Here is a 13,417-nt window from a genome sequence, read left to right as displayed (position 1 = left end):
TCCACTCTCACTAGAGCCAGCGATCATCTCTTGTTCTATATCCTCAATGTCTGGGGTTGGATCCAACTCCTCCTGCTCCCCAGCCATTACAGAAAAAGGAAAAAGGTCTACACCTTCCTTGGACACATCCACAGTTTCCCCTTCCACCTTGCCGTCAAAGGGGTCAGGAGTGAGTTCAGGAGTTTCCAGCGTTTCCCCAGCAGGGGGAGCTCTGTCTTCCTGACTCCCCTCCTTATCCCATAACTTCCAGAAATGGGGAAAATCTCTCCCCACTATGGCTTCATGAAGCAGAGAGGGCACCACCCCCACAGAATGGGTCACAGGGCCCCAGGGAGTACCAATCTCCACCAGAGCAGTCTGGTAATTACGTGTATCACCATGAATACAAATAACTCCAATCATGCTAGGGTGTAGGCTGGCAGGGTTTACCAAATCACTTTTAACCAAGGTCACAACACTACCCGAGTCTAGCAGAGCAGTTACTGGCTTTTCATCAATGGCAATCACACACATTTGCTTTTCCATGCGTTTCTGACATGCTGCAGTACATACCACCTGTGCAAAAAGAGACATGCGTTTTCCTAAATAAGCATTTTCACATTGCATAGGTTCATCATTTAAAGGACAGTTTGCAGCAATATGACCTAACGCATGACAGCGATAACATATATGTTCAGTGCTTAGACCTCTAAATGGCTTTGGGGACCTTCCTGACCTATTTGGCCAGTCTCTAGGTCCTAAGCCTACAGTCTCATTATCTGACACAATAGTCTTATCATTTTTTTCTGAGCCTTTGGCCCATGGAACAGTCTTACCGGATCTTCCGGATAGTTTTCCACCCCTAGTGACATTGGGGTACGGCCCAGGTGAATGAAAAAAGTCCTCAGCGGCTGCATATCTCTCCACCAGGTCCACCAGCTCGTTTGCAGATTTAGGGTCTCCACGGCCGACCCACTTCCTCAAAGTGGCAGGGAGTGCATGCAAATATTGGTCCATGACCACACGCTCCACAATCTGAGGGCCTGACAATACCTCTGGCTGGAGCCATTTTTTGGAGAGATGTATCAAATCGAACATCTGAGATCTGGGTGGTTTGTCAGCCCTGTAATGCCACTGATGCACCCGCTGAGCCCGGACTGCAATGGTGACGCCCAGGCGTGCAAGGACCTCAGCCTTCAGTTTCTCATAGTCCTGGGCATCCCCTGGTTCCAGGTCATAATAGGCTTTTTGGGATTCACCTGTCAAAAATGGCGCAAGCAGTCCTGCCCATTGCTCCTTTTTCCATCCTTCCCGAACAGCAACCCTTTCAAAAGTTGTGAGGTAGGCCTCCACATCATCCGCAGGTGTCATCTTCTGCAAAACATAACTGGCCCGCGCCATTTTCTGCTCCCCTGGCAGCGGATCTGCAGATTCCTTCTTTAATTCTAACAGGTGTTGGGCCACCTGCTTAAGGAGCTCTCGGTCTGCTTGTTGCGCCTCATGTTGTGCCTTTTGGGCCTCATGTTGTACTGCATTGGCCTGCAGTAAGGCTCTTATTATTTCCTCCATCTTCCCACTTGCTCAGGAAGTTGCCCGCCAAATCCACCATATGTGGGGTTAGCTCAGGTGGGGGATCTCCTTCCCTGGGACAAAGGTAGACCGCACAGCAGGCTTTCGTCAAAATCTGACTGGTTGTCAGTTTTATTAAAAGGTTTGCAAGAAATATCAAAATAAAACAAAACATCAAAAATAAACCCTTGCCATCCAGGCACTAACTAAACAGAAGATGATTCCTCTCTCAGAGGTGAAGGGCTTCTCCCTGTCACCAAAACAAAATAACAGCAAACCTTTTCTTGTAGGTATAGTCCATACACACAGCTCTCTCAGAATACCTCTCTGAGTCCCAGGCCACGAGCAACTCCTTGCTCCAGCTCTGCCCTTTTTGTATCACCTGCTGGTGGTCATCAGTGGAGCCCAAACTCTGGTCCGGAACCACCTCTGCCATTGTGGCCCCGAAAACCCGGAGTGGACTCCACCTTACACCTCACAGTATGATCTCATGCGAGGTGACACATACCGTCCATCCATCAGTTTGCCGTTCATACTGTCACAATATATATATATATATATATATATACACACACATACACACACTGAAAGCAAAGAAGAAAAAATTGGGGGTAGTTGCAATTTTTCACACAATATTAGAGCACATTTGTCAAATCCACATTTTCAGTAAAAGATACACTAAAGGTAATTTTAGTGCATAAAAACACAATATACTACCCAATTTTTGGCAAATTATAAAAGATGAGGTTGGGACGAGTAAATAGATACTGAATATGTCAAGCCTCCAAATTGGGCTTGCCTGTGATATGGCAACAACCTGCAGTACCCAAAATAGTCCATAGGAGTTGCTTTAAAAGCCATTACACATCAGTTTAGAGTTAAAGTAATATTAAAGGCTTCAAATTTTTTTTTAATAACATCTTATACTTACCTGCTTTGTGTAAGGGTTTTGCACACAGCAGCCCCGATCCTTCTCTTCTCAGGTACTCCGCCAGTGCTACTGACTCTTCCCCCCTGCCGAGTGCCCCCAGGCCAAGCCGCTTCCTCTGGGGGCACTCGTACATGCTCACTCCCAAGCCCCACTCTGTGTGTCCATAACTCATACCGAATGAGGCTTAATCCCACCCCCTGCTCTCTCCTCACTGGCTCTGATTGACAGCAGCAGGAGTCAAAGGCCGGTGCGGCCAGACACTGACCATCACATCCATATCCATTCGCCAGAGGGTATATTGGTGAACATTCCACCAGCGGACATCCACTATAGCAGCTTGGAGTGTGTTTAAAATCCCAGTCTAGCAGCTGCTGTTACAAGTGATTAAAGGGTGTGAATTAGGTTCAGGGGGGCAGTGTCTAGGATATGAAACAAAGATCAAGAAGGAGCGTTCAAAGCTAATCTTAAAGCAGAGCTACAAGATTTTTTTTTTTTGCCCACACTGCATGGGTTAACTTCTCGTTTTGTCTAGGGGTGAACAGAGAGGCTATACTCACCCGATCCTTCGATCCTCCCTAAAATGGTGCTCCCCCATGTCCGGTGGTGGACTGTTCCTGCTTTCCTCACATCCACAGTTGGTCTGTTGGTGAGATGACGTCATGAACAGTCCAACGCACAAAACCGCTAGGTGGGGGGGATGGGTGTGCAGGAGTGGCTGGGACCAGTCATGCGTTGGGAGGATTGGTGGATTAGATGAGCATATCTCCACTCTCCTTACATAGTTACATAGACAAAAAATTCCTGTAGTTCTTCTTTAAAAAAAGTATTTTTTTACCAAAAGAGTAGTTGATGCTTGGACTAGACTTCCAGCAGAAGTGGTGAGTCAGTCAACAGTGAAGTGAATTCAAAAATTGTAAGTTCCAATTGTATTGAACTGTATTGTTGCTGTATTGTCTCCCGTTATATTGTAAAGCGCTGAGCAAACTGTTGTCGCTATATAAATCCTGTATAATAATAATAAAAATGTTTGGGACAGCATAGATCCTTACTCGGACAGAATGGTTAAAAAAGGGGGAAAAAAATAAACAATAAACTAAAAAAACAAAACAAAAAACAATGCAGACTTGATTGACCACTTGTTTTTTTTTCTTCGGTCACTCTTCTAAGTTTCTACGTTTCTAGTACTGAACAAAAACGGTATGCCCGCTGCATCCACTTGGGTCTTTAAAAATGAATGTATTCAATCAGTAATGTGACATCTGCCATGAACTAACATCCACTAATTTAATGATGCATCAAAAACAAACCAGATCCAGAGAGCCCCGTACTCCAGCACGCCTTTCTACGCCGTTTCTATATTTCTAATACCTTGTCCTCTTCCTGACAGTTGCTCTGTAACACCACAGGCTCTGTATAAAATTGGTGGAGACACATCTGACATAAATAAACATCACCATCATCTCCCAACCCGAGCAAACATTGACATTCTAGGATCTTCAAAGGCCGGCCACGGCAATGCAAGCCTTCCTTTAGCTTTTCTTTTTTTTAACCGTAAAAATGAAAGCTGCCACGGATTGGTTGCTATGGACAACAGACTCTTTCTGCGGTGTTTATCCACAGGCCATTGTCATTGGCTACATATCAATTGAAGATGGTAAGTCCTAAAACTCACTTCGAAGACCACAATGGGTGACAACGCATAGCAACCACTCAGAATTCAGCTTGCAGCGATCAGGCCGCAGTGACCTGAAAACTAACTGGCTGTGCTTTGTTGCTATGGCTCGGTTTCCACTTCCTCATTAAAAATAAGCCTGTCTATGATGAAGTATCTGAAAAGCTTCTCCATTAGCAGGATTCTGACATGTAAACAAACATCTGAGATGGGAAATGTTGTCTACTGACACAATGCTTCTCTTGTCCTCAATCACTAGAAAATGAATCATCTCCAGCATGTAGCAGCACCATTACATAGAGGAGATCTCAGCTCCCGTAGCACAATGCTCTTCAATGACCTCCACACAAGGTGACATTACAGGCGAAGAACGAGCGGCGAAGCACAGACCCGCCATCTACAGAAAATCATGCCTCCAGCTCAACTGTCACACAATTGTTTCTAAAGTGACTGAAAGCATCACAGGGATGGAAATCAGATGCTGCTGGTCCTTCAGGGCACCAGGTGGGCTGAGTGAATGCGCACTTCTGATGTGCAAAGTGCTGGAACTAAGGCTCACCATACATGTCACAATCTGACCATAAAACCGACTTCAGATTTACCAAAATATGAGGTCCTAACAGTGGCCACACACGCTTCCATTTTTTTATCCAATCAATGTACGACTCAATCAAAAGGATCAACATAAACTTTCCTTCTGATCGATTTAGACTTGATTAAGATTGGATTTGATTAAAATAAGTTGATTGGTCAGGGCAGAAAATTATTAATTGTGTTGGATGCTTTGTTCATGAATTCAATCGTATTTCGAACAAGCAGGTAATAAGATTACAAGGTAAAACGAGATATGATCGATAACTTACAATCACATCTTCCAATTATTGATCGACATCCTCTTCCCAGTGTGTGGCATATTGAACAAATGAGTGTTGACTGTCGATTAATTATTCCTATCAGGAGAGATCGATCGGAAATTGAATTGAACATTTATCAGTGTGTATGGCCACCATATGGCTTACCATTACCTATACAATCTTTGTACAATCCTACCAAGATTATGTAATATGTGGACAGACCTGAACAATCCATTCATTTAATATCACATCAGGAAAAGCTTGAACTACACAGTTGATGGCAGATCTAAAGGACAGTATACAATCAGATTTTATAGTGTATGGTCATCTGATGCACTTTGATATGCAATCAATTTCTTTTCCATTCAGTCTCCACCGATAGGAATAATCAATCGTCAATCAATGTGTGATCAGCAAACAATAGAACAGACATAACTTCCCTTCCAATTGATTTAGACTCAATATAAATCAGATTTGATCAAGCTGAGTAGAACGGCCAGGGCAGATCGTTAACTTACAATCATATCTAACAACTATTGACCGAAATCCACTTGCCTGTGTGTGTAATATATCAATCAAATAGATTGTTGACGATATTCAGGATATTACTATCGAGAGTAATCGATTGGAAGAAAAACCGATCATTTTTTGAAGCATGTCTGACCACCATAACTCATCTCTCCACTCAATCTGTACCCAATCAGGCAAGCCCTTGCTTATTTGCGGTAGATCCAGTAGAGATTGTACAATCAGACTGTAACATGAATGGCGAGCTTACGATTAACACAGAATAGTAAGAGATGATTGGCTGCTGAGGAATATTGCCTTTTATCACTAAACTAAGCCTGAAAAGCTGCAATGTTTTTCTTCAGCTGACTTCTCAGGTTGGGTACCATCTGCTACCCTCTCCGGTGTGACACAGTGGCAGTGCACAGTGACAGTTGGGCATGAATGAATTGCAGTGGAAGAACTGGCAGAACAGGTCACCAAACCTAATCCGTGTAACGCCATCTCTGCAATTGATGTCATGGTAAGAAGGGCCACTAACTGCAATGATCTCTTCCTGCAGATCTGAGCTATATTTGTACTGGGAAGTCCATTGCAATGCATAGCTCTTCTGTCTCTGCACTGCAGTAAGTTACTGATATCTTCTATAGTCTGTCACATATACAAACAGCCATCATCTGCCATCCACTCATACCTAGGTATGCTCAGACAATAGACAGGTACACCTGGAGCAGGAGGAGGATCACTGGCACAGCAGATCCCTCTGCCATTGTATGACAGATATCCCAGCATAACCATAGCAGGCAGAAGAAGCCCTCAGATCCCTGATACAGCAGATCTCCTGCTGTCATGTGACAGGTACCTGGGCACCACCATAACAAGCAGAAGATGCCCTCTGATCCCTGGCACACCAGATCTTGCCATCACAGATCCCTGGGCAACTCCATAGCAGAAAGAAGAAGCCCTGTGATCGCTAGATCTCCTGCCATCATATGAAAAGGTACTCAGGCACCTCAGTGCCAAGCACAAGATCCCTGGCGCAGCAGATCTCCTTGCAATCATATGAAAGATACCCCTCTGATACCCACTGATCTCTGGCACAGCAGATCCCCTGCCATCAAAGGTACCCCAGAATCCACATACCAAGCAGAAGATGCCCTCTGATCCCTGGCACGGCAGGTCTTTGTCATCCCAGGTACCCAGGCACCTCCTTAGCAGACAAATAGAAGCTGTGATCACTAGATCTCCTGCTATCATATGAGTGGTACATGGGCACCTCAATGGCAGGTAGAACATCCCGGGAACAGCAGATGTCATGACTGGTACCTTGATACCACCATGGCATGAAGAAGATCCCTGGCACAGTAGATCCCACTGCCATCATATGACAGGTACCCCATAGCAGACAGATGATGCCCTGTGATCACTAGATCTCCTTCCATCATAAGACAGGTAGTTGGGGAGCACCATACCAGGAAGAAGATGTCCTCTGATCTCTGGCACAGCACATCTCAGGTCGCTTCCATAGCAGGCAGATGATACCCTGGGATCACTAGATCTCCTTCCATCATAAGACAGGTAGTTGGGGAGCACCATACCAGGAAGAAGATGTCCTCTGATCTCTGGTACAGCACATCTCAGGTCGCTTCCATAGCAGGCAGATGATACCCTGGGATCACTAGATCTCCTTCCATCATATGACAGGTAGTTGGGCAGCACCATACCAGGCAGAAGATGCCTTCTGATCCCTGGCACAGTACATCCCAGGTCCCAGGGCACCTCCATAGCAGGCATGCCCTGGGATCACTAGTTCTCCTTCCGTCATATGACTGGTACTTGGGAACCTCAATGGCAGGCAGAACATCCCTGGCACAGCAGATCCCATGGCACCACCATGGCATGAAGACGATCCCTGGCACAGCAGATCACATGGCAGGTACCCAGGCATCTCCATAAACACACAGATGATCCCTGGCACAGCAGTTCCCCTGCCATCATGTGACAAGTACCCCAGAGCAGTCAAAAGATGCCCCCGATCCTTGGTACAGCAGATCCCCTGTCATCATATGACAGGTACCACAGAGCAGGCAGGAGATGCCCCCTGATCCTTGGCACAACAGGTCCCCTGCCATCATATGACAGGTACCCCCGAGCACTCACAAGATGCCCCCTGATCCCTGGTACTGCAGATCCCCTGCCATCATATGACAGGTACCCCAGAGCAGTCAGAAGATGCCCCCTGATCCTTGGCACAGCAGATCCCCTGCCATCATATGACAGGTACCCCCGAGCAGTCACAAGATGCCCCCTGATCCTTGGCACAGCAGATCCCCTGCCATCATATGAATGACAGGTACCCCAGAGCAGTCAGAAGATGCCCCCTGATCCTTGGTACTGCAGATCCCCTGCCATCATATGACAGGTACCCCAGAGCAGTCAGAAGATGCCCCCTGATCCTTGGCACAGCAGATCCCCTGCCATCATATGACAGGTACCCCCGAGCAGTCACAAGATGCCCCCTGATCCTTGGCACAGCAGATCCCCTGCCATCATATGACAGGTACCCCCGAGCAGTCACAAGATGCCCCCTGATCCCTGGTACTGCAGATCCCCCGCCATCATATGACAGGTACCCCAGAGCAGTCACAAGATGCCCCCTGATCCTTGGCACAGCAGATCCCCTGCCATCATATGACAGGTACCCCCGAGCAGTCACAAGATGCCCCCTGATCCCTGGTACTGCAGATCCCCCGCCATCATATGACAGGTACCCCAGAGCAGTCACAAGATGCCCCCGATCCTTGGCACAGCAGATCCCCTGCCATCATATGACAGGTACCCCTGAGCAGGCAGAAGATGCCCCGATCCTTGGCACAGCAGATCCCCTGCCATCCCAGGTTCCCGGGCCCCTCCATGGCAGGTTACCTGGTAGCTGAGGGCACACTCGGGCTCGCTGCTCCCCGCAGGCATGTCTGATGTGCTGGGATGGATCTCCGGCCGCTCCGATCCTTAGTCGTCCTGCGGAATGGATGGCGGAGATGTGATCGCTCCCATGGAATAGGATGAGGCTGCTCCCCGGTACTGCGGAGGATGGGGGGTGTCATTCAATGGAGGGGCTCCGCCACCCCACCCGCACAGCCCAGCATGGGGAGGTTTGCCAAGGTCGGTGTGTGCGAAGGGGGAGCAGGTGACAGCGGAGGGGAGAGAAGGGAGAATGAGATCCCAGGCAGAGGAGAGACAGGAGGCATGACATAGGGAGAGGCCACACCCTCCGCCCGGAATACACCGCACCCCCGACTCCCTATAGACGTGTCCCTGACACCACCTGGGACAGACCTGGACACCTCCACATCCCATGGGGGCAGTGCACGTCTACACCCCACATCCCTGCACTATGGTGGCCACACAAGCTTCCATTCTTTTTTCTCAGTTTATTATTACTTCAGTCAACCAGGATAAACAAACGATCAATGACCTGTTCATAAATCCAGATGTATTTTATTCGATCAGATTATAAGATTACATGATGGAAACAGAAATGTAACCAATCATTTACCATCATAAATTACAATCATGTCTTAACTATTGATCACAATCTACTTCCCCATGTGACATAACAGCATTTTCTTTGGCATTTTTCCATCTATTTTATTGCCTTTTATTATTATTAATATCCAGGATTTATATAGCTTCAACAGTTTACACTTTACAAAATGAAGGCAGACGTTACAATGCAATCAGATGTCCTTGCTCGTTAGAGCTTACAATCTAAGAGGGAGGTTTTATTGTTGTAAGGTCTTTGGCAGCGCCACATTTTTTTAAATGAACTGAATGGGTTGTTAACTATAGACTGATTATTCCTATCAACAGATCATATGGAAAATAAATCAATCATTCACAAAATATCACATACCAAAACATAAATAAATCACACAGCACTAGTCGGGAACATTTCATAGGCCGTCTTTACTGGTCTTTTATCAATTCACATAGACATTATGTCTTCGGTCACACCGAATCCGACTTTGAAATTGTGCAACTTCGCTTGAATTTCAAATTCAGATGCCACTGCAACTTGGAAAACATCTGTGCGACTTCATGCACAGATGTCTATGCAAGTCGCACCTGAACTTGCAAAAAGTAGTTCTACGTTCAAAATTGGTGCGACTCTGACATAGTCGGAGTCACATCAATTTGACTGCTTCAGTTGTGGAGTTGTCATGCGATTTGAAATAGCAATGGGCCGAACACCTCCTTTTTCATTTCGTGTTCAAACATTTGACCCTAACGAAAGTTCGACCACAAACTTCGAACAGGGACAATTCACTAAGCGGTATTTTACCACATCCCTAGTATGTGGTAAGATACTGTGCAGCTCCAAAAATACCGCACAAGTTATATTATTAAGTCATGCAGTATTTTAATGAAGAAAACATTCTTTAATGTTTCACATGTTAGCAAGGTTCCACGCTGACAGCTGAATTGAAAAAGAATTGCTGGCAATTAAAAAATTTTTTAACAAACGGCATGGGGTCCCCCCCATCCATCCCATCCATACCAAGCCCTTCAGGTCTGGTGTGGATTTTAAGGGGAACCCCCACGGCAACATTTTTATTTTTTAAATGACGTGGGGGTCCCTCCAAAATCCATACCAGACCCTTATCTGAGCATGCAGCCTGGCAGGTCAAGAAAGGGGGGAACGTGCAAGCGTCCCCCCTCCTGAACCATACCAGGCCACATGCCCACAACTTGCCCCCCCCTCCAAAGAAGCTTGTTCCCATGTTGAACTTATGTTTGACTCAAATATCAGACCCAACTCTATTTGAAACGATCAAATGGCATGACAATTTGCACCGGTGTGAGTGGGGACTTAAGGACAATTTCACCTTTCTAAAAAAAAATTTGCAGGTAAAAAAAAAAAAAAAGTGCATTTATTTATTTATTTAAATTAAGAACTTATAAAGCATTGCAATCAACATTGCAATCAGCAGATCGTGGGTGCAATCTCAGGCTCCTGAAGACTGTCAGTGTTGCTGCCTGCCCATACCTCATACAAATGAAAAAAACAGTTTCTGAGTGTCAACAGCTCCCAATAGGACAACAGGCACAGCCCAAATAGCAGTGGTCAAACTAACTATGTCACACCTAGAAGTGTGAAAAGAATGAGTTGAGCTGCCGAGTCAACAGGTCAAGTAGCTCTAAGAAAGCCTTTATAAATGATAAAATAAGAAAATGAAGCTTGCCTAGCCCAGGAACCACCACCAAGAAGGTCTTATGTACTGATGAATCAAAATTTAAAGCTTTGGTTCATCATGGAGCCTTTTCGTAACCTTGCAAAGTAAGTGAAAGGATGGCTCCTGAATGTGTGATGTTATTACTGCCAAATATGAAGGAAGCTTGATGATCTGGTGTTCTCTTGTTGCAACCAGAGTTGCCGATTATCTACAGTATGTGTCGGTTTGCACAGAGTGACTGTCACCCTGAACCAACAGGCCTTCAATTTTTTTTTCTGTTCTGTGCTTTCATCTCAGAGTACTTTGAGAAATTAACCTTTTAATAAAAAATGGAAACACGGAGGTGTTCTAAAATGTTTGAGTCCTCTCACACATATGAAATATTGCTCTTTACTCTTGCATGAAATGTTCTGCAGATGCAGGGTGTAATATTGGGGGTTTCCACCTAGACCAACCTTTTTACCGCAGAGGAACCCCTAAAATAATTTTGAGGTCTTGGGGGACCTTAAAACCAATTCATTATGGGTCAATAGCAAGAATGTATTGAGTGGGTCAATAGAAAAAATGCAACCCTTTCAGTGATGGTCAAAATGCCACTCTAACAGACATCTAAAATAATTGGTGTCAAGCTGCTGGCTTTGCCAAGTTGTTTTAGTCCTGGAACTAAGCAGGCATCATTAAATGCGAGGTCAATCACCCACAGCTCAAGGAACACCTAGCAACCTCTAGAGCAGCCTTTCTTAACCTTTTCAGCACAAAGGAACATTTGAAATAACTTTCTGGTCCCTGGCAACCCCTGCTAAAAAATTACTATATGTACAATGTATGATACATTAGTGTGAGGGTCAGTAGGAAGAATCATCCCTACACTTGTGGTCATTGGGAAGAACTCCCCCATTACAGATAGCTATAAAGATCAATGGAGTCAGAGGGAGCTTATCTGAGAGGCAGAAATTGCTCATTGCTCAGAGAACCCCTAGCAACCTCTAGAGGAACCCTAGTGGAGAGACCCTGACCTAGACAGACAACCCCCTCTTTGTAGACTGCTTAGAAGTCTAATTGGCGGCGCTCATTACCTTCTGATTGTGCAGTGTGAGGTATACCTCAAAAATCAATTCAATGTAAATCCAGTCAGGCAAACCGTCAAACTACATATTTGTTAGTAAGTAAAATCAGATTGTACAGTATGGCTAGCTTTCCTCCAGTGATTAGCATCAGCCTGCAACGCTGCCAAGCAGGCCACTCTGACAGCAGGAGACAGAGTAGAATGCCAAGTCTGAACCAGAGGGCCCGATTGGTAAAGATGGATCATGGCAATCTGCCGAACAACATTGATCGGGTGAGAGTTCCATGCATCCACTAACAAAGTGAACATTATTAGTTCACCACCTCAGTTATCTGTTTGCACATAGCTGGAAACATTACATACAGTTGCCCCAGTTTACAGCCTAGTTATACCAGAGCCATTGTTGGAATATATTTGCAGTATTGTTATAGTTCAAGCTGACCGCGGGACATACAGTTACAGACCAAGATACAGCAGTGCCAACTAAATCAACAAGTCCAACTCTGCAGAGCAGGATTCCTACTACTGGTCATCTTTTGTTTTTGACATTCAGAGGGAGTTGTCTTTGTCTATAGACATTTATGTCCATGGTTTCTATTTACTACTTCAAGTTCAATTCATGGTTAGAGTTTTTAAAGGGAACCTTACACTAATTCTTTACCATCAATCAGGGAAGTGTTGAATCTTCTCCTTTTCCCTCTCTATGCTTGATGTGACCACCCTGAGGAACTATTATCCACCTCTTGATGCAACTTCATACCAATTGGGTCCCAACAGGCATGCAGAAGACATGATAGAGCTCTTAAAAGGGACACTGCCAATTATAACTGATAATTCTCTTTATTTCACATATAATCCAAGGGGCATTTTTAACTTGGGCTGAAGAGTTTGACAAGTGGCCTCACTTGTCAAACTCGCCAGTCGAGTTCAATAGGCTGCACTGCAACTGCAGGCAATGCATACAATTGCAGCTCGATAGTGCAGCATTATAGGATTAAATCAGACTCCTCCTCACTGCCTGTCAAATGCCCTCTACAAAATACTGTGACTGGAAGGAGAGAGCCTGAATTCAGTACAGAGGGGATTACTACAGATCCTGACCTAGTATGAGGAAAAGGTACATACAGTTGTGTTCAAAATAATAGCAGTCAGACATCACTAACCTGATCAATCACTGTTTTTGGTAGAAATGATATTTCTACATGGCAAATAATTTACTAGCAGGTGTAGTAGAGTAATAGAAATCCAACAGACCCAACAGTCATGACATGCATGCTGCTGATTCTGTGTAATTGAATCACTAATTGAAAGGGGCATGTTCAAAATAATAGCAGTGTGGAGTTCTATTAGTGAGGTCATTCATTCTTTGAAAAACAGGTGGCAATTATTCCCCTTATTTAAGGAAGGAAGGCAGCAAATGTTGTACATGTTGGTTACAGTGCATTTCTCTCTGAAATTCTGAGGAAAATGGGTCGTTCCAGGCATTGTTCAGAAGAACAGCGTACCTTGATTAAAAAGTTGATTGGAGAGGGGAAAACATATAAAGAAGTGCAGAAAATGATAGGCTGCTCAGCTAAAATGATCGCAAATGCTTTAAAATGGCAA

At 45.1% G+C, this 13,417-nt stretch overlaps 1 protein-coding gene across 1 annotated transcript in view; it reads right to left on the bottom strand.

Annotated features, from left to right (window-relative positions):
• Nucleotides 1-8,767, bottom strand: part of SLC4A8 (solute carrier family 4 member 8) — a 321,698-nt gene extending 312,931 nt beyond the window's left edge. Inside the window, exon 1 of the mRNA XM_089692984.1 lies at nucleotides 8,438-8,767. Within this exon, the coding sequence (XP_089549110.1) occupies nucleotides 8,438-8,482 (45 nt within the window). The 5' untranslated portion in view covers nucleotides 8,483-8,767. The remainder of the gene's footprint in view (nucleotides 1-8,437) is intronic.
• Nucleotides 8,768-13,417: the final 4,650 nt, after the last annotated feature.

Source organism: Staurois parvus, unplaced genomic scaffold (genome assembly GCF_062004578.1).
Source record: "Staurois parvus isolate SC_StPar_1 unplaced genomic scaffold, SC_StPar_1.0 ptg000023l, whole genome shotgun sequence".
Classification (NCBI taxonomy): domain Eukaryota; kingdom Metazoa; phylum Chordata; class Amphibia; order Anura; family Ranidae; genus Staurois; species Staurois parvus.
This window is presented reverse-complemented; position numbering and strand designations above follow the sequence as displayed.